The sequence below is a fragment of the Pogona vitticeps genome, chromosome 1 (genome assembly GCF_051106095.1).
Source record: "Pogona vitticeps strain Pit_001003342236 chromosome 1, PviZW2.1, whole genome shotgun sequence".
In the NCBI taxonomy this organism is placed as follows: domain Eukaryota; kingdom Metazoa; phylum Chordata; class Lepidosauria; order Squamata; family Agamidae; genus Pogona; species Pogona vitticeps.
In genome coordinates this window covers 43,893,517-43,915,590 of record NC_135783.1, presented here as the reverse complement: position 1 = coordinate 43,915,590, position 22,074 = coordinate 43,893,517, and the positions used below count along the sequence as shown (strand labels likewise).

Here is a 22,074-nt window from a genome sequence, read left to right as displayed (position 1 = left end):
TGTCTTAGAAGGGTCAAAAACGGTTCTAAATGCTTGGATTCGTTAGAGGACCCCCTAAGTCATGTGCAAACCTGATTTGGCTTTGATCTGACTTTTAGTTAATTTATGGTTAATTTTTTTTTCCGGCCCATAGGAACCAATGGACCTGTCAAAATCTGACAGCTCCATGCTTTCCTATGGGGGAGAAAACAATTCGCCATAAATTAACGAAAGTTCAGATCAAAGCCAAATCAGGTTTGCACACGACTTAGGGGGTCCTCTAACAAACCCAAGAATTTAGAACAGTTGCTGAGTCTTCATTAATTTTTTGTGAATTTTTTCTTCCCCCATAGGAAATAATGGTGCTGTCAGATTTTGACAGCTGTCAAAAGTTGGGGGAAAAAAAATCACCATTAATTAACGAAAAGTCAGATCAAAGCCAAATTAACTTTTGCATCCGTTTTAGAGGGTGCAGAAGCTAATCCAAGCATTTTAAACCATTTTTGACCCTTTTATGACACACTTAATTTTGCAAAAATTGACTTCGCAAAGCCATTGAAATGTATTGAGTCAGCTACAATACATTCCAATGGATGAAACATTGTATCGTTTAACGATGTTTCCTATGGGTTTTTTCGCTTAAGGACGGCAATCCGTGCCTATTGGAACGGATTAACCGGTTTCCAATGCATTCCTATGGAAAATGGTGTTTCGCATAACGATGTTTCACATAACGTTTTTTTTTGGAACCAATTAAAATCGTTATGCGAGGCACCACTGTATACACTTACAATGACAATAAATTTATTTGATTGTATTTGAAGTGCAGTTATAGCAGATTAATATAAAAGTAGACACTTTGTTCAAGTCCAGAAGCAAAAGGCTTTATCAAAATGTAAAATTACTAAGAGTATAATATGGAGACATGCTCAGTATAAATCCCAAAATGTTGCATTGAACTGTGAGAAAGTCCTCTACAAGCTGGGTTTGCATACATTTTCTCCTTATTACAATTAAATACTTTAAATATTTTGGTCCTCTGCTATTATGAGACTGCTGTCTTCCCTTGTTTTTCTACTTCTCTGGAATGCTGGAGTATGCTACACTGCAAAACTTTCTTACAGGTTCCAGTTCTCACAACTGATACCAGCAAGCGTGATTAATCACTTGATTGTTTAGACATTCCACAGTGCTGTATTTAGAAATACTTGAAATATTTCAGATTCCTAGATAAAAGCAAAGACATTTCAACAAATTAATATTCTTTCTTTCTTTGTATCTGAGCACTGCACAATTTAAAATTATGGACATGCATAAAATACAAGAAAAATTAAAAAATGAATTAAAATGTTAGGAGAGAATTAGACCATGTTTGACCAGAAACATCCGACTTCAGCAATATTCTCAGTCATTTGCTAGATCTTTTTATGTATTCCCCCTGAACTGTAAGAAGATTCATCTCTTCTCCAAAGGGCATCAGTATTCAAAAAAGGAAACACATCAGCTGTCAGACCATGAAGAGCAAAAGGGAATCGTGGGGTGTTAATGAATGTGGCCATTTTGATTTGATGGCACTGACTGACGTACTGCAACATGCTTAGAAAAGCAATTAAAATCCTGCATTAATCTTTATATAAACTCCTTTTGGATTACTGTGCAATAGTTTTACCTTTTCTCTAGTACAGGCTACTTCAGACAAACAAATTCCAGAGAAACGAAGCATTTACACAGCAACACTCTTTTAAACAGCATTTAAAATTAATTGAACAAGTGCTAGAATCAAAACATGAAATAAACATACGGTTGGGTAAGTCTACAGCTTAAATATCTTCAAGATTGTGTGCTGGTTTAAGTAAGCTTACTGTTCATGAATACTGGTTAATGAAGCCCGGCATTGTCTCTCTACAGCCTGGAGATGGCTCTCCAGTCTCAGGGAGAGACCCTTCCCCAGTCATACAACAGAAAAGCTTTCACGAAAGTTGGAAAATTTCCCCTTTAAGACTTCAACTCCCCAAATTCCCCCAATCAACATGGGGAAACCCCAGAGTTGTGGCCCAAAAAGTAATGTTTCTAAGCTCAGGTAAATGGTTGACTAATAGTTACACTGACTAGGCGATTCTGTATCTTGCTGTTTCAAAAACCAACTTTTCTAAGCAATGCCTTTTATCTGGCGATGTTGGGTCTTAACATAAGGAAACTTGGAAGTGAACAGTTAGTCATCAGGAGGAAGCAGCTTTCAAGCTTGCAGCTTCTACTTTTGTTTTGTTTTGTTTTGCCAAGAGGCCACAGCCAAGAACACTTTGAATTGAAGAAGTCTGAGCCAAGGAGTTTATTTGAGGATTCAAAGTGAACTCATTTTTCTGCATGAAAATCTGCTCCTGTTTGCTCTCTCATTCAACGCAGCTTTCTTCATTTCAGCAGCAGAGCTGACTGAGCGGGAGTCACTTGCAATTTCCACTCTTAAAGAACTGGAATCAGAATTTCTTGTTCATCCATTTCAAAACATGCCAGAGTCTACTTGTAGATCTCTATCTAACTTCTGCCCATCTTGTGCCTACAACTTTAAGGATGTGTTGCAAATAAGCTTTTGTGAATTTTTGCTTTTAGCTAACTTTGCACTGATATTGGCTATACCTATACCATGGTAATTATAGCTACGGGCATTCTTAAAGGAAGATCTGAATGTGAACAACTGAGGCTATTGTCAACTCCACATTTAAAAGTATTGCAATATGAGGCACTTATTTAGCACTAAGGTTGAACAGCAGGGAAAGTAACTTATGACTCTCCATATGTTGCTTAACTGCAATAACCATCAGTGGTAGCCTAGCTGTTGGAGGGTTGAATGAGGGCTGATGGAAGCTGCCATCGTGGAGCACTATGAACTGCCAATCTATGTGCTCAAATATGTGCAAACCCCCAACTTAAAACAATGGGTTACTTTCGCCAAAGACAGGAGAAACGTGTGATAGCTTTTCAAGCACGGATGCAGCCTTCAAGTCAGGCCTGTCTCTTCCATTTAGGTCTGCACGGGAATGTGGCTCAAGAAAGAACAGGCAAGCTTATTTCTATTGTCAGATCAACTTTCCCCTGGAAAGCAGAAAATAAATTAGAAATACAGATTAAAGGAAAAAAAGGGACATGACAGAAAGTAATAATGAAATAATGTAGGTACTTATAAGTAGGACGGATAGATCTGTCAGTTTCAGCTTCTCAGTCTCACCATCCTACTTTATCCCATTCAATGTCTCCAGAAATTTGCAAAACTCCACCTGAAAACTGGTATATATATTTCATACACACACACACACACACACACACACACACACAGTTTCCCTAATGCACATGTTTGGACAAGCCATTTACCTTAATATAATGCTGTTTGCACAGTTCTTTAGTTAAATTTTCTGAAAAGTTCAAAGGCTACCTTGTTTGCATATCTATTTGGAAAGTGCAAAATTAGCTGTGTTATTAAAATGTAAACTGAACTTTCCCTTACATGTATGCAATTTTGTTTAATCTCCTACTTAGTGCAGGAAAGCCATAACTATAGTATCTTCCACAGATGGCTTTCTTATCTCTGCTTGATGATTGCCTGAAAGGGAAAGTCTACCACCCTTCTAGGTAATTTGCTAAATCATCAATCACCTTTATTATCAAGACATCTACCAAGTTCAGCTCAGATACAGCTATTCCAACATGCCATTAAATCTGCCCCTGTCCACTGAAGCAGTCTACAATAAGTCTTTGCTCTCTTCTCTGCGACAACCCTTCAAACATATGACTACAAATTTCTTTCCTGAGTCTAACTCATTGAATTTCCATGTGACATAATTACTTCAGCCCAAAGTCCCTGCTATTTTAATGTAATCAATCAACTTCTCTTAGTAGTGAGGATCAAGCCAAAGACAATGAATCTACAACTAGAAGTTTTTCAGTGACTACAGTATCATTATCATTATTTTAGAATATCTATACCTACTTTAGTCACCTTAAGCGACAGGTGTCATACTCATTCCATCAAGGTGTTTGCTCTCTAAAATGTAAGAATTCTCATATTACTGTTCCAACCAGTTCTTGCTATGAGAAAGGCTACCATTTATTTGCTACTAAGTTGGCCAATAAATCTAGCGTGATAGTGTACATGTTACTATGGGAAATATTTGTTCAGTTACATATTAAAATTGATGGAGAACACCAAAGGTCAAAGTGAACTAGCAAAGTGACCTGTTGCTGATTTATTAGCCAGGTCCTTCATGTGATGCCACTGGATACAGCAAAAGAAGTTAAGATATGTCACAAGAAAAGGGCCTGCTGAAAGGTCATTACTTCCAAACAGTTGATTAGTTGATTGAAGATCTATTTTTAATGTTATTACACCTATTTCTCCAAATAATACAATTTTATGGATTCTTCCATATTACTACACATATTTGGTTTGATCACTAAGAGGCAAATGAGATGAATTGCTATACTTAAGTACAGTTCACACAGAAAACAAAACGCTGGCCAAGCCTTCAATGGACTGTACAGTGGTGCCTCGCTAGACAGTTACCCCGCATGACAGTTTTTTTGCTAGACATTGACTTTTTGCGATCGCTATAGTGATTTGCAAAACAGTGATTCCTATGGGGGAATTTCGCTGGACAATGTTTGGTCCCTGCTTCGCAAACCGATTTTCGCTAGACGACAATTTTGACAGCTGCGCTCGCAAAAGACGATGATTTTGATAGCTGCGCTCGCAAAACAGGTGTTTTCGGGACCTAAGCTTTGCAAGACAGAGATTTAAACAGCTGATCGGCGGTTCACAAAGTGGCTTTCCTATGGCCGATCTTCGCTAGACAATGACTCTTCCCCATTGGAACGCATTAAACAGGTTTCAATGCATTCCAATGGGGAAATGCTTTTCGCTAGACAATAATTTTGCTAAACAGCTATTTCAGTGGAATGGATTATCATCGTCTAGCGAGGCACCACTGTAAAGGGAAAGAGGTTGCTGGAAGGAAAATACCCATTCCTTAACCAGCTCTTTATGCCTGCTTGCTGTCAAAGACTCTCTTAAAGCAGGGTTTAAAGGGAAAATAATGAGGGACCGGTTGGGACTCGGCTATTTCTGAGTGTTCTGTAAATGATTTTTCAAGCCAATCCAAACTGAACACAGGGGAAGTAATCCATTTCTGACATCAAAAGTAACATTGCTCTGATTAAAAAAATATTCTGAGAGAGATGGGGCAGGCTGCACAGCTTTGTCTCTTTATCAATTTCCCATGGTACTTTCTAGCCCAGATGCAGAAAACCTCTGGCCCACCTAATATTCCTGGATTACGATTCCCATGGTAGTACCCTCTAGCAGGCTAGTCTAGAATTCAGACTGGTTCAAGCTCTCCCATCACCTGCTACCAGATCCTTTTAACAAGAGATGCCAGGCAATGAACCAGAAATTACTGCATGCAAAATATGTATCCTACTACTTAATTATAATCCATCTGTGACCATGGACCAACCCATGCTGGGGTTGATGCGAGCTGGAGCTCAAAAGCATTTGGATGGTCACAGGTTGCCCATCCCTACAAGAAACAGTCATAGATATGTTTGTTTGTTTGTTTGTTTGTTTGTTTAACTTATATGCTGCCTACTCTACCCAAAGATGGTATGTACAACTAATACCATAAATGTTCCAGAATAATTATTGATGATCATATACCTAATCAGTAGTTTCATGCATTTGATTAAGCCATAACTAGAGATGGAGGTATTTGTGTTGCGTTGTCCATAATCGATTACCCACTCCTGGCAGGAGGCGGGATGACAAGCCTCTGAGAGTGACTAATCCATTGTGGAGAACGGTGCGATAGGAAGCTTCTGTGGAGCCAGCGGCAGCAGTGCAACTGTGAGTGGACACGTTATACGAATATGAATACGCCCATCTCTAGCCATAACATGTTCTATTAGGTTAAAATATAATACTGCAATTCTGTAAGAAGTCAGCTTTTACTTCTTTTGCTCACCTAGCAGAATCGACTGGCAAGGAACTACCCTCCATAACAAAACCATGTTATTTAACAGTCATACTTGGGGAAAAAAATCTTGCTCTAAGGATTCACCATTGAAGCCTTCAATTTATTCTACTTCTGAATAAATGAAGCTTAAGAAAAAGTATTATTTTCTATTTTTCTCTCCTATTAACAGCTGTTTGCAAAATTTGAGGGTCATGGTTGTAAACACTAAGATCATCTTTAAAAAATTATGCAGGCTACACATTGCACACACACCCCAGCAAGCTGGGTACTCATTTTACTGAGCTCAGAAGGGCAGAAGGCTGAGTCAACCTTGAGCCGGCTACCTGGGATTGAACCCAAGGTTGTGAGCACAGTTTTGGCTGCAGTACAGCAATTTTAACCACTGCACCACGAGAAGGAGTAAGTCCCCAGAAATGCTCATGGCTGGTGAACCGGCTTTCTAAACCGGATTATCTGGAGATTCTGAGAGTTCACACAGATATAATCTTTCACCTTGGGCTCTGGTGGTTCTTCACTTTGACAACAGGACAGCAATCAGCTTGCCAAAGGCAGTTAACAAAGGAAATCTTTTTAACTGGAGAGCTGAAAGGTCAACACTTCAGTCTAGTTTCAACCTCAAACCACAAAATAGCAATGCTGCAGATATCCATCAAAACACTTTTCAGAAACACCTAGGAGCCTCAGTATGTCATGAAAAGGGAGGGGGTGTTTTAAAAAAATCAGTAACACATGCAGTTTAGGTTTGACATGAAACCTTGGTACATTCATCCTTTTGTATGCTCTCCTCTCCACTGGCAGCAGAAAGGAGATTGGAAGCCTTCACTTCAGCTTTTAAATAAACTATACTTCCCTTTTATGTTTGAAATTAAAAAAAACCTGTGCTCTTCTTAAGTTTCTGGTGGCTTTAGGTCAAGCCTAGATCTAAAACTTCAGGTTGATTCTGAATTGTTTTAACAAAGTACCTTTTCAACTAACCACATTCCCAGAGTTTGGATGTAATGAGAAACAGTAACACAAACTCAGACATTCTAGTTAAGATCTCCCTTGACCATTGCCCGGCCTGGCTAATCAAAGCAGCCAGGCCTCTAACAATGGAGTGGGCCATGCAATAAATATCAGCAAACCCTCGAGCCACACAGTGCTGCTGATGAACGCCAGGTCAGTACAAAACAAAACTGCCCTCATCCATGATGTAATTCTGGATGAGGGGGCTGACCTGGCGTGCATTACTGAGACCTGGGTGGGAGAGGAAGGTGGTGTCCCCCTCTCCCAGCTGTGTCCTCCTGGGTACTCAGTCCAGCACCAGTGTCGCTCAGAGGGTCGGGGAGGGGGAGTTGCTATAGTCTATAGGAGTTCTATCTCCTTGACCAGGCTTCCTATCCCTTTGAGAGGAGGTCTTGAGGGCCTGTATTGTGTGTTGGGCTCACGAGACAGATTAGGGATTCTGTTGGTGTACCGCCCACCCTGCTGCGTACCAACAGTCTCCCTACCTGAGCTGACGGAGGCAGTCTCGGACCTGGTGTTGAGGACTCCCAGGCTGCTGGTGCTGGGGGACCTCAACATCCATGCTGAGGCTGCCTTGACTGGGGCAGCTCAGGACTTCATGGCCGCCATGACAACCATGGGGCTGTCTCAATGTGTCATCGGCCCGACACATGAGAAGGGCCACACCTTGGACCTGGTTTTCACAACGGGACTGGAAGGTGGTGGTTTGGATGTGGAGGGGCTGGTCGTGACCCCATTGTCATGGTCAGACCACTTCCTGGTCAAATTTAGTCTATTAGCTTCTTCTTCCCTCTGCAAGGGTGGGGGATCGATTAAGATGATCCGCCCCCGGAGACTAATGGATCCGGATGGTTTCCTGAATGCTCTGGGGGAGTATCCGTCTGATATGGTTGGCGCTCCTGTCGAAGCTCAGGTCACCCTATGGAATAGGGAGATGACCCGGGCGGTTGACACGATTGCGCCTAAGCGCCCTCTCCCTGCTCGCCGAGCCCAGACAGCTCCCTGGTATACTTCTGAACTGCGGGCGATGAAGCAAGAGGGGAGACGGCTGGAGCGCAGGTGGAGGAAGTCCCGCTGGGAATCCGATCGAACACGACTTAGAGCCCATTATCGGGCCTATTTCGTGGCAATATGGCTGGCGAAACGGCAATATTTCTCCAGCCGTATTGCTTCCTCAGAATGTCGTCCAGCAGAGCTGTTTCGGGTGGTCCGGGATCTTCTTCAACCGGGAAACCCGGTGGAGGTCCCGGACTGCTCATCAGCTCGCTGTGATGAGTTTGCTATTCATTTTGAGGAAAAAATCGCTCAGATTCGCAGTGGGCTGGACTCCACTGTTACTGCAAAATCGGAAGATGTGTCCAGTGGGCCATGCTTAGGTCAAACTTTAATGGATGAGTTTCAATTGTTGAGACCCGAGGATGTGGACAGGGTACTTGGATCTGTCCGTTCTACCACCACGCCGCTCGACCCTTGCCCATCTTGGCTAATTGGAAGATCTGCCAGGGGGGTTCGCACTTGGGTCCAGGAGGCCGTGAACGCCTCTCTGAGAGAGGGAGTGGTCCCTACCGCCTTGAAAGAGGCGGTAATTCGACCACTCCTTAAAAAGCCTAACCTGGATCCAAGGCTGGTGATTAACTACCGACCAGTGGCGAACCTCCCTTATTTGGCCAAGGTGTTGGAGCGGGTTGTGGCCGGGCAACTCCAGGCGCTGCTGGATGAAACGGATTTTCTGGATCCATTTCAATCGGGTTTCAGGCCGGGTTTTAGTACAGAGACAGCCTTGGTCGCCCTGTATGATGACCTTTGCCGGGAGAGAGACAGGGGGAGTGTGACCCTGTTGATACTCCTGGACCTCTCAGCGGCTTTCGACACCATCGACCATGGTGTCCTTCTGGATAGGCTGGCTGGGTTAGGAGTTGGGGGCACTGTTTTACGGTGGTTCCGCTCCTTCCTAGCTGACCGTATCCAGAGGGTGGTGCTGGGGGACAGTTGCTCTGCCCCATGGCAGTTATGTCATGGGGTTCCTCAGGGCTCGATACTGTCCCCCATGCTGTTTAACATCTACATGAAACCGCTGGGAGAGGTCATCAGGAGGTTTGGGCTGAGGAGTCAGCAATATGCTGACGACACTCAGCTCTACCTCTCGTTTTCCACCAATCCAGGTGAGGCGGTTTCTGTGCTGAACTCGTGTCTGGACCTGATAATGGACTGGATGAGGGTTAATAAATTGAAACTCAATCCAGACAAGACGGAAGTGCTGTTAGTGGGTGCTTCGCCGGACAGGTTGGAGGGCCACTTCCCTGTCCTGAATGGGGTTACACTCCCCCTAAGGGACAGGGTCCGCAGCTTGGGGGTGCTCCTGGACCCCAGTCTAACACTGGAAGCCCAGGTGGACTCGGTGGCCAGGGGCGCCTTCCTCCAGCTGCGGAAACTATACCAGCTACGGCCCTACCTGGACGAGCGGAGTCTCATGACAGTTACACATGCACTGGTAACATCTCGTATTGATTATTGCAATGCGCTCTACGTGGGGCTGCCTTTGAAGACGGTCCGGCGACTGCAACTGGTCCAGAATCGAGCTGCGCGGCTGGTGAGTGGTGGGGCCGCCAGAGAGCACATCAAGCCGATTCTGTATAATTTACACTGGTTACCAGTTGCTGTCCGGGCCCAATTCAAAGTGCTTGTTTTGACATATAAAGCCCTAAACGGCTTGGGCCCTGGATACTTGAAGGACCGCCTCCTTCCATATGAGCCTACCCGGCTGTTAAGATCTAGCCAGGGGGCCCTTTTGAAAGAGCCATCCCTCAAGGAGGTAAGAGGGATGGCTTGTAGACAAAGGGCCTTCTCGGCAGCTGCCCCCAGACTATGGAACGCCCTCCCAACTGAAATTCGCCTGGCGCCGACACTGATGATATTTCGACGCCAGGTCAAAACCTTCCTGTTCCAGAAGGCTTTTAATTGAAATAACAATAACTGTGGGTCTTAATGATGGCAATTTTAATTGTATTTTTAATTGTATTTTAATTGTATTTTAACTGTATTTTAATTATTTTATTTTATTGCATTGAATTTTAATTGTTGTGAGCCGCCCAGGGACCTTTGGGTAGAGTGGGCGGCATATAAATTAAATAAATAATAAATAATAATTAATGGGTCTCTCCATTAGGCCCATTAGGAAGAAACCAAATTTGGCGGAGGATGATATTGGAAATTATAGGCCCGCCACCAATGTTTCTTTCTTGAGCAAAGTGGTGGAGAGCGTGGTGGCAGACCAACTTCAGACGCTTTTGGACGAAACCAATGCCCTGGATCCATTTCAGTCGGGCTTCAGGCCGCGCTACGGCACAGAGACGCCACTGACTGCACTGCTGGATGACCTGCTGAGGGAGGCTGACGGGGGCAATGTGTCCTTGTTGGTCCTCCTCGATATCTCAGCCGCCTTCGATACCATCAACCACAGTATCCTCCTGAGGAGGCTCTCCGAGTTGGGAATTGGTGGCCTGGTGCTTGCCTGGTTCCGATCCTTCTTGGAGGACCGTCCCCAGAGAGTGCAGCTTGGGGAGAGTGTTTCGGCCCCGTGGAGCCTCAATTGTGGGGTTCCGCAGGGGTCGATCATCTCCTCAATGCTGTTTAATATCTATATGAGGCCCGCTGGGAGGGGTCATCAGGGGGTGTGGGGCTTCGTGCCACCAGTACGCTGATGACACGCAGCTTTACATCTCCTTTTCACCTATTTCAGTGGATGCCGTTCTGTCCATCCAGCACTGCCTGGAGACTGTACTGCAATGGATGCAGCTGAATGGGTTGAGGCTGAACCCGGACACGACGGAGGTCTTGAGGGTGGGTGGTTCCTCCATCAGCGGTTTAGGTGATTCCCTCTCCTTTGGAGGGATGACCCTTGCCACAAAGAGTGAAGTTCGCAGCTTGGGGATACATCTGGACTCGGTGCTTACCATGGAAACCCAGGTGGCGTCCGTGGCCCACTCCGCGTACTTCCATCTATGGCGGATTGCCCAGCTGCGACCGCATCTTGATGGGGGAGCCCTCACCACTCTACGTGGGGCTGCCTTTGAGGTTGATGAGGAAAGTTCAAATAGTTCAGAATGCGGCAGCTAGGCTCCTTAGTGGGGTGAGGAAATATCAGCATATCTCCCCTGGCTGCTCTGCATTGGCTGCCCATTCGTTTCCGCAAAGTACTTCAAAGTACTAATGATGACGTATAAAGCCCTAAACTGTTTGGGACCTCGCTATCTGACAGAGCATCTTCTCCCACCTAGTTCTACCCGAATCACCCGACATAGCCAGCAGGGACGGCTGAGAGACCTAACACCAAGAGAGGCCCAGAAAGAAAGAACAAGAAACCAGGCCTTCTCAGCAGTGGCGACTCGCCTCTGGAACCGCCTCCCAACAGAAATTCGTCTGGCACCCTCACTGGGTGTTTTTAAAAGCCATTCAAAAACATGGCTTTTCAGGCAGGCCTTCCCTCCAGTCAATTAAACTGACCTTTACTTTTTCTTTTAATCATTCCATCTTGGCAAGAATTTATATAATAGTTAAAAAAATGATGTTTTAAATGTTTTTAGGATGTTGTTTTGCTATGTTTTATGTATGTAAGCCACCACGAGTAGACTTTGTCTAGGGGGCGGGGTAAAAATCCAATAAAAGTAAAGTAAATTCAGACATTCCAGTTAAGATAGTTGTCATGGACATAAATGACTGCGTATAAAGACTGTCTATCACAAATCTATACAAATTAAGTACTAGAACCAAGACCTGTTTTCTACCTATATACAAAGACATATGAGATGTGATGCAATGACTATATTTTGTGTCAGCTAGGAATATTCCACATGTAAATTTCTATTTTTACAGAAAGTAATAGCTCCAAAAAAGTGTCAACTCTGTTTCTCAGTAAGGCCCATGAGGAAAGGAAGTTATTTCTAAGATGTTTAATTAGACTGTATGATAGATGCAATGGCCAAAATCTTGTTGTTTAGCACAGTAAACTGTGCTAGAATAGGGGATTTGGAATGGAATTTACAGAGCAGTTGACTTGTCCATAAATTCCACTGGTTCAAATGGCCCTACTCCGGTTTAGTTGACTATGCTTAGAAGCTTTAGGACAGTTGTTGTTATTTAGTTGTTAAGTCATGTCCGACTCTTTGTGACCCCATGGACCAGACCATGCCAGGCCCTCCTGTATTCCACTGCCTCCCGGAGTTGGGTCGAAATCATGTTGGTCGCTTCGATGACACTGTCCAACCATCTTGTCCTCTCTCGTCCCCTTCTCCTCCTGCTTTCACACTTTCCTAACAACAGGGTCTTTTCCAGGGAGTCTTCTCTTCTCTTGAAATGGCCAAAGTATTGGAGCCTCAGCTTCAGGATCTGTCCTTCCAGTGAGCACTCAGGGTTGATTTCCTTCAAAATGGATGGGTTTGTTCTCTTTGCAGTCCAGGGGACTCTCAAGAGTCTCCTCCAGCACCACAGTTCAAAAGCATCAATTCTTTGGCGGTCAGCCTTCTCACTTCCACACATTGCTACTGGGAAAACCATAGCTTTGACTAAGTGGACCTTTGTCGGCAAGATGCTGTCTAGGTTTGTCATCACTTTCCTCCCAAGAAGCAGGCATCTTTTAATTTCGTGGCTGCTGTCTCCATCTGCAGTGATCATGGAGCCCAAGAAAGTAAAATCAGTCACTGCCTCCATATCTTCCCCTTCTATTTGCTAGGAGGTGGTGGGACCAGTGGCTATGATCTTAGTTGTTTTTTTTTATGTTGATGTTTTTAGGATAGTAAAGTAGGCCAATTTGAAGCAACTGAACTTATGAAGGAGTTGACTCAATGAGCCTACTCTACTGCCATTTACTACACTAAGCAATAGGATTTTGTTCTAGGGAGTTTTAAAAAGCAAGCTTTGTAATTAATTGGGGAGTGTATAGTAGTTAGAGCATAAGATGTGGCTTTGAAATAGCTGAGTTCAAGTCAACAAAACCAAAAATTCACTGAGTGGCTATGGGGCAAGCCATACTCTCTCAGCCTGACCTACCACATTGTGATGATAAACTAGGGAGGAGAAGAACCCTAAGCTTGTAGGATAAAAAGTGAACTATAAGGGCAATGAGTAAATGAATAATTGAATAAAATGGCCTGTTTAAAGGATTCTCACTCATCCATAAATATATAAATTAATGAACATGATTCTGATGCATAAACACAAAACATTGGAAAACCCAACTAAAAAACTGAAGAATTCTCTAAAAGATTAGAAACAGCTTCACACATCATTTTAAGATCCATATACATTCTTCAAAGTGAAACTGCAACAAAGTATTGAGAAACATATGTATCATCTAGGCACATAATTACATTTTTATAAATGTTAACACTCCCAGATAATTAAGCTTTTGCAATCTACAATTGTAATTGTAACTCAAAATGAAATCTGTTGATATTTAATGACTGAAACAAATCCAAAATGACTCATAAGGATCTGTTAAAACAATTTTCTTAATAAAAATGAGAAAATCTGTTGCATCATCATTCAGATAACTGCTACAATTTTAAAGCCATTCAAACCTGAATGTTATTCACCTTTGCTTTTATTCACCTTTGCAGTAATAAGACTCAAATGTTTATAGATATATTTTACTTTTCCCTAAACAGGCAGTCTAAACTACAGTAGAACCCCTGTATCTGCAGGACCAATATCCTCGGTTTCACTTATCATGGTCCGAAAACATTAAAAATATTAAAAGAAAAAATCTGGAAATATACATATCCATGGTATAATCTCCAGAAGTGCTCACTAGAGGGAGCCAGAGATCATGCTACATATATGGTTCACTATTACAGTATCCATAGTTTCTGGCATCTGCAGGGGGGGCTGGAACCAATCCTCCACAAATATGGGGGATCCCACCATATACCTGTTTATTATGTTTTTCTGTGTGCTTTCTCTTCCAAACATACTGGTTTTTCCACTCTTCATCAGTGTAATCTTAATACCTAGGTTCCACTTTGAAAAAAATCTAAATTCTTACTCATTAATAGCAAACTCAAATGGTTGTGAATCAACAGAACTGGAGCCAAATGAGGTCAGTGTAAAACAATCATGTGGCTTTCAGTGCCCTTGGGTGAACTCTAGCATATTAATGAAAGCAAAACAAATTAAAAGACCCAAAAGAAAGTGTGTGGGGAGGAACCAAACTCTAAACCTCTCAGCCTTGCAAAGCCCGAGCATGTTCAGTGTTCTCTAGCTGAATGTCAATTAGAAAAGAATAATGGAAAAAAGTGGAAGAAGAAAAATTCCTGCCTTCCTTTTGTCAATTTACTCTGGAGGAGACTTGTGGACACACCTCTGCCACTACAAGGAACACTTGTGATACTGGCATCTTAAGCAACACCTTAACCTGTTTAAGCACATAACCTGTTTAACAATACTGTTTTAATTCGTGACAGTTGTCAGTGGCTTGTGGAACAAGTAGGGGTAGAGGGTAAGTCACCATTTTCCGATAAAGTGTTCCCCCACCTTGGACAATGAAGCCTTCCAATAAGAAGTGTTTTTAAAAATCACATTTTACTTATCTGTTGTGTCATCAACAAGATACTCAATTGTAGGGAAAAGATATAGAGCACCAGGCCCTAGCTTTGCAGATTTACCGAGAGGTCAAGAAAACACCGTATCATCAGAATGGTAAGGATGCAAGAGAAACCAATGAAAAACAAACAGAAATTATTCTCTTCTATCTCTGAACATCTGCTGGTTCCACATTCTGGCACTGTAATTATCCCACATTCTGGCACTGTAATTATCCCAGGAGCCTTTTCCCCCCTTTCAGATAGATTAGCTGTAATCTGATCTTCTAAAACAGTTTTGAGGCAACAATGATATACAGACATTTATGCAAAACCAGGAAAATGCCTACTGAGAGAAAGCCTATATAATATACAGTATTGTCTGACAGTCTCCGAACTCCAAATACAAGTTGACTATCAAGACTGAAAATTTGTGGTCTCTATTCATCTCAATACTTTCCTAACTCAGGATTGTGTCCAGAAGCTTGCAGCTTTTTAAACCCCATTTGTCCGTAGTAACTCATGTGAGACTCACTTGCCAACGAGCAGCATATCTATGAAACCCCAACTGGTCCCCATGTGAAGAGTGAAAGGCAGCACAATGGATCTCTGTATTGCCCCTCTGTACAATGAGACTACCTTTTTAGATATGGTTCCACTACCATTCCACTGACAATGCTGCCCAAGGAGTGAATAAAAGCAACTGGTTGTACATCTTATAGCAAATGCTGAAAGGCGGCAACTCTTGTCTTCTGATTCTGGTAGCCCCAGTACAGGTGAACAAAAGGAGCAGCTTTTGTACTCACACCAACTGTCATGCTTACTGCAGTTAGTTTACTTTGTTGTTTTTCAAACAATGCGGCAGACATTTGAAATTAAGCCACATCCTATTTGCACAATCTTACCGTCTTTAACTTGCAAAGACTTGATTTTTTGCTGATCATGCTAGAGAACTACACTGGAAATCTTTTTTTTTCTGGATGAGATCCAGATTACATTAGCAAAAACTTTTCTGTGTCCATAACTTTTCTGTGTCCAAGGGCGAAGGAGCAAAGTCCAAATTCAGGGGTCACTTTCATGACAGCACATTCAGCAGTTCAAGATATTCTCTTTCCATTTGAGCAATTAGAGCTTGGCTTTGGCTACTGATTCAGTAGCCTACTAATTGATTTTGAAGGCCAAATATCTATATGGTAATAAAGATTGGCTTACAAAATAAAAAAGGCAGAAGGATTTTTACAAATCAACACTGATTTAAAAGCAGCTCAAGGTCTACAAGTCAAGAAGAGACTAGTCCCCATGAGGGCATCAAGCTATAGGTATTACTGCCCTCTGCTAGAACAAAGAATTTATGAAGCCAGTCAGTATTTATGTGTACATGCACGTATATGTGTTCATGCACATATGTATGTAGATGCACAGAGGTAAAGAACATTAAACAACCCCTCTTGTTTCATATACATTTAAACTGTTGTTGTTTAGAGCTGTTTGTTTCCAGCATGGTGTCCAGCAGTAACTACAGAAAGTCAGACTGTTAGAACAAGCAAAAGGGACTCCACTTTCTGTGCAAAAGGTAGCACAGTATCTTTAATTTGTTGCAAGAAGATATAACATTGTGCCTTTCAACTTGCTGCAAGAAAGTATTTTACAAATTTTACACCTCTTGCCTTAAAAAGAATATACAGCAGTTAATGCTTACATTAAAAAAGTTTCCCCCCATTAAAAATAAAACACCTGTAATGGAACAGAAGAATAAGGAAAAAGAATAATGAGTCAAGTTACATGAGGAGTACTAAGGGATGGCGGGAGGATGGAACAAAAGCTTATTCAAAATGATTTCCAAACAGGGAATTAGCAGCTAAATATGTGCATCCCAACTACTCTTACTATGCCTGATGCCAAAAAGGAGTTTTCCAGAACTTGAAAAATTCCTCAGCTAGGATATGCTGAAAAGGGACGTGGTGGCGCTGCGGGCTAAACCGCAGAAGCCTGTGCTGCAAGGTCAGAAGACCAGCAGTCATAAGATTGGATCCATGCGACAGAGTGAGCTCCCATCGCTTTGTCCCAGCTCCTTGCCAACCTAGCAGTTCGAAAGCAGGCAAATGTGAATAGATAAATAGGTACCATCTCGGTGGGAAGGTAAAAAGGCATTCCCTAGTCATGCTGGCCATGTGACAACGGAAACTCTTCGGACAAGCACTGGCTCTACGGCTTGAAAATGGGATGAGCACAGCCCCCTAGAGTCGGACATGACTGGATTAAAAATGCCAAGGGGAACCTTTACCTTTAGGCTATGCTGAAGAGTTATTACCTGCAAGTTGCAAATATAATAAAGCAAGACTAAAATTAGCAAAAAAATATCCTAATTCTCTACACCGCTTGCTAGTCTCAGATTACATATTAATTTCTCAGACAGCACAGTTTTCCCTTCTCTACCAAGTTGTCTTCTTACGGACTCATCAGGGGATTTCCAATGGGGTACTAAGTAACACTGCACCTACCAAAAAAATAATTAGCTCCCTGTGAGGCAAGTGTCCATTCCCACCCAGAACACCAGAAAATACAGCCATCTCATATTCCTTCATTAGCTACAGTACTTTGTGATAATATTTATAGTTGGCCACGGGTGCGTTTGGAGGGGAAACAAGAGAGGGCCTTCTCTGTTGCTGCTCCCAGATTCTGAAACTCCCTGCCACAGGAGGCTAGTCTGGCTGCACCTTTACTGTCCTTCCACAAGCAGGCGAAGACCTTTCTTCTCAGGCAGGCTTTCCCTGAACAAATGGCTGCAGACTGGAGTTTTTAAAATGGATTGCTGGTACCTTACTGAATTCAATGTGGTTTGGTGTTGCTTATATTTTTTTGGTATATTTTGTATCCATTGATCCTTTTAGTATAAATACTATTTTTTAATTGTTGTAAGCTGCCTCGGGTCTTTTTTTAAGGCAAAAGACAGGTTAAAAATATTTTAAATAAATCTGTACCCAGAAATCAGCAACAACTGGAAAATCTAGTCATATACCCCAGACTCCCACTGGCTGCAGTTCTTTCCAGCACGAGGATTAGGCTGAAACACTGATCTGGAATGACTGATATGACACAACTTGTGTGGGATCAAATGTCACTGGAACAGGACTTTTAGAGAGGCCTCCTCCACGTATGTAGCACTTGTTTACAGTGGGGAGGATATCCACCAATCAGTCCCACTGCATATCAGTAAGGATCATTCCCAGACTTTCACGCGGTTAGTTTTAAACCAGTAGACTGACAACATTAAGCCTGCAAAATTCTATCTGTATATGTTGCACTTTGTCTGCATTGACATTACCAATACAAAGGGGGCAAACATGGCAGGGAAGATTGCAATTCTTGTTTATATGTCAGATATGCTATAAAGAAGGAAATCTCTTTTTTACAGAAAAACTGTAACTTTTTTATTATTACAGCCATTGTTCAGGCATGTTAGCTATACAATAATAAAGCATATAGCATTTGCAATCGATACAAAGCAGACTAAAATTCAGATTACAATTAAGTGTGAGTTCCTAATCTGATTACTGGAATAACTGAGTCATCTGTTCTCTTATTGTACAAGCCACTGCACATAATTTTACAACTTTAGCTGTAATTTCACTTGAGGAATCACAGAGAAGAAAAGAGATACAAAATTTATTGGGGAAATAAGTAGATTGTGTGAATTTTTATAAAATGTGCTATACAACAGGCCATGTTCCACAGTTTCCACCATGCCAGACTGGGAGGGGCAAAAACAATGGTCATAAGGGATACACGAAGATCTTCTCTCTGATATGCCTGAATGTAGAGCATTGAAACAGGCCAGAATAAAAGCCCTCCAGTGTCTTGCAACTTCTAAATTATAAAGGTAATCTTATGGGATAAATATCTTACGGTGTTCCCCAGCCACAGAATAATATGGGACCCATGCTTGGTTGAGTAGGACGGCTATGAGGCTGCATAAAATGAAATATAATGCAGACAAGACAGGTACTCCTAGGAAGTTGAAAGGCAGATCAAGGAATAGGGATGCAGCCTGTGTTAGATGGAGTTACACTCCCTCTGAAAACACAGGTGCATAGCTTGGAGGTGCTCCTAGATATGTCTCTGAGCCTGAATGCCCCGGATTTGGCCAGTGGCCAGGAGTGCATTTGTACAATTAAAATTAATGTGCCAGCTGTACCCATTCATAGAGAGGTCTGATTTGGCCACAGTGACACATGTCTTAGTTAAATCCTGGCTGGATTACTGTAACATATTCTATGTGTGGCTGCCTTTGGAAAGTGTCCAAAAACTTGAGTGGGTCAAAAATGCAGCAGCCAAATTGCTAACTGGGGCTGTTCACAGTGATGACATAACATTCCATCATAGCAGTTCCACTGGCTGATGATCCATTTTCTGGCACAATTCAAAGTGCTGGTATATAGCCTATAAAGCCTTAAACTGCTTGGCTCCAAGCTATATCAAGGATCACACCTCCCTTTATGAGCTTGCTCAGGTGTTAAAATCATCAGGGGAGGCTTTTCTCTTGGTCCCACCACCTTCACAGGTGTGTTTGATGGTGACACAGGAGAGGGCCTTCTCTACTGTTGTTCCCAGACTTTGGAACTCCCTCCTACAGGATGCCAGGCTGGTCCCATCCTGGCTATTCTTCACAAGCAAATGCCTTTCTCTTCAAGCAAACTTTCGTTTAGTGACTGGCTGCCTGAACTGAGTTTTTAAATAGATTGATGTACCTTCCTGGTTTGACTACATCTTTGGTGTTGCTTTTGGTCACCATTTGTAGTGCAATTTTTGTTTGATTCCTTTTGTTATTCGTATACTTACTATTTTTAGCTTTAGATATTGTCTTTTAATGATGTAAGACACTTTGGGTCCTTCTTAGGGACAAAGGTGGGCTAGAAATATTATATTTCTATAATATGATATTATATAGATGAAATATATATCCCCGATAGCTTTATTCCTTGTGCAATTAATGTTTCAATAGCACAATTCTGGAAAGATTAGAAGCTGGGCAACAGCAGTCCTGTCAACAAGCTTCACTTCAAAAAGAAGATCCAGGCCAAAATGTAAGTTGAAAAACAAGATGTTGGTATGTGTGAACAAAGGTTACCTTACAATATATTACAACTATCGCTATGCTTTGTTCCTTGCTTTACTTCAACTGTGACAAACTGCAGTATCTATCCTAGAACTTCTCATAGTTAGAAAAAGTAATAAACTGCCCTTAGTGTCCCCAAAACACAAAGAGCTCTACCTCAGCCTTGAATATCTGTATCCTCACACAGAAATGTGAGCTAAACAATTATAACACACTCCAATTTCATTTAGTGAAACTAGCCAACATTTTTGAAAATCTTCCATATGTATATACTGACAGCATCTCAACTGACTTTAAAACTAAGAGATCAGATTCAGTTTGAGTGTCTGTGGATTACAATTTATTTTCTCTGAATTCTGCCCAAGGAAACACTAACACAGTGTTTCCAAGTCCCATCCCAGAGAGATGGCCCAGAAAGATACAAAGGCTGATGGCACTGAAAGCCACTGAGAGGTCCAGCAGAACCAACAGGAAAACATTCCCCCCTGACCAGTTCCCGGTGTAGGTCGTCCCACCAAAGCAGTCTGTGTCCCACAAGTGATTGAAATGGATCTAGAAGATTGTCTGTGTCATGCAGGAACCCCTGGAGCTGAGAAGCCATGGCCTGCTCTATCCCCTTGCCCAAGAAGAGAACATTAGAATGGCCAGTGGGATCTAAGGAAGTCTTTTTGAACAATCCATTTTCTCTGAGTTCTACTTAAGGAACTGAACTCCAACCCACAGAAGCTCACACTTAAATAAAGTCTTTAAAATGCCACATACTGAAACAGACTAAAAAAAGGGTTATTTTGTCAATAACATGACAAGCAGCTGGTTGCCTTGAATACTTCTTTTTAATCTTTCCATCTACTCTCAACCAGGACAGCTAACCCAAGAAGAGTCTTGAGTCTGGCCATTCTCTAAATCTACTCTAAATGTGAAGGATTAGCTACTCAGGCAGAATTAAGGAGAAAGCACCCCTGACTATGTGCAAAATACATGAGTGGAACAAGAATAAGGACACTTAACTAATACTTCTGGAGCACTAGAAAGCTGGCCTTGTTTGTAAAACTTTTGAGTAATTCAATAAAAGTATTATCTAGCCCAGAATTAGGTTCATACAGATAGATCAAACGGCTATTTTTTCCACCTCTTCCCAGATCTGCTAGATCCACTTCAATCATAATTGTGACTGTAGGTAAATCCCACAAATTTTACATCACAGAGCGATGGAGTTGCCCCCCCCCCCCTTATAAGGTTCCCTGGCTCCCTGAAAGAATTACACCATCTTGAGGGCACTGCCATTCAATGGTGAAATGATTTCAAATCCAGGCCTTAGGTTTAGTCGCTCTAGCAACCGCTCATACAGAATTTATTTCACTAGTTACTCACTATTCCTATGGTGTGTTGTTTTAAATTTCCTGGAATTTTGCATTTTATACATACAGTATTTTGCATGGTCTTTGCCAAGTCCTACCCAACCATGCTGCATTCTGCTATGCCACGGTAAATAAGAATAAAACTTGAATCCTAGGGTACCTCCCACAATGACCCTCCGTGATCAGAAGCTGTTCACTCCGTTGCCCTGCACACTTAAACTGTCCCAAACACGCTCGCTTGCACGACAGTCTGCCGCCCGATCCTGGGCACGGCTGACTCCCAAGCAAATCTCAGGAACCTCTGGGAGGTTGCCCTCTCCCGCGAAGTCCTGCAAACTTGCTCCCTTGGTAGTCCTAGCCCGCCCGCCTGCCCTAGAGAGCCCACCGCTGAACCCCCCCGGGGTCCTTCTTTCCCCCTTCGCCTCACCTGCGCCGAGGGAACTTCAAGCGCGGGCAGCTGGGGCTGCGACAGCGGCTGCTGCTGCTGCCTCGCCGGCCCCCCGGAGCGACAACCCCTGCCAGGCGGGGCTCGGAAGGCCCCTCTCAGGAGCAAACCCCGGCGCCCGCGCCAAGCCGCGGTGATAGCGGAGCCCACGGCTGCCATGAGACCGGAGAAGGGGAGCCGCGCCGGCCGCTTCTCGCCGCCACTTTCGACCGCCTCGGCCGCCAAGCAAACACCACCAGGACTCTCCAGAGGAACATGAACCGAGAGGGCGGCGAAGCAGGAGCCAATAGAGTTCCAGCACCGGCAGGCCCCACCGCTCGGCATGCCGGGAGTTGTAGTCAGCCAAGAGCACTCCCGCCAGATCTGAGGCTGACCTGTTTGCTTGTCTCGGACGCCTTGCGCTGGCTTAGGGGGGGGGGATGATGAAGCCCGGGGTTAATGTATGACTCTTGGGAAGGGAGAACTGGGTTAACAGTTAACTTGCGTTTTCTGGGAAAGGGGCGTTATAGATGACTGGCAGTTCTTGTCCTAACAAGATTGGGAGGGGCCTTCCCTCATGTATGCCCTCAGAGGTGAA

General features: G+C 43.0%; 1 protein-coding gene across 2 annotated transcripts in view; it reads right to left on the bottom strand.

Annotated features, from left to right (window-relative positions):
• The window catches only part of MOCS1 (molybdenum cofactor synthesis 1), a 54,430-nt gene extending 32,655 nt beyond the window's left edge, over positions 1-21,775 (bottom strand). The window contains exon 1 of one of the 2 annotated variants that reach the window (XM_072991456.2): positions 21,480-21,775. In XM_072991456.2, the coding sequence (XP_072847557.2) occupies positions 21,480-21,656 (177 nt within the window). In that variant the 5' untranslated portion in view covers positions 21,657-21,775. The remainder of the gene's footprint in view (positions 1-21,479) is intronic. The other variant, XM_072991460.2, reaches the window with a different exon arrangement.
• Between the last annotated feature and the right edge of the window lie 299 nt (positions 21,776-22,074).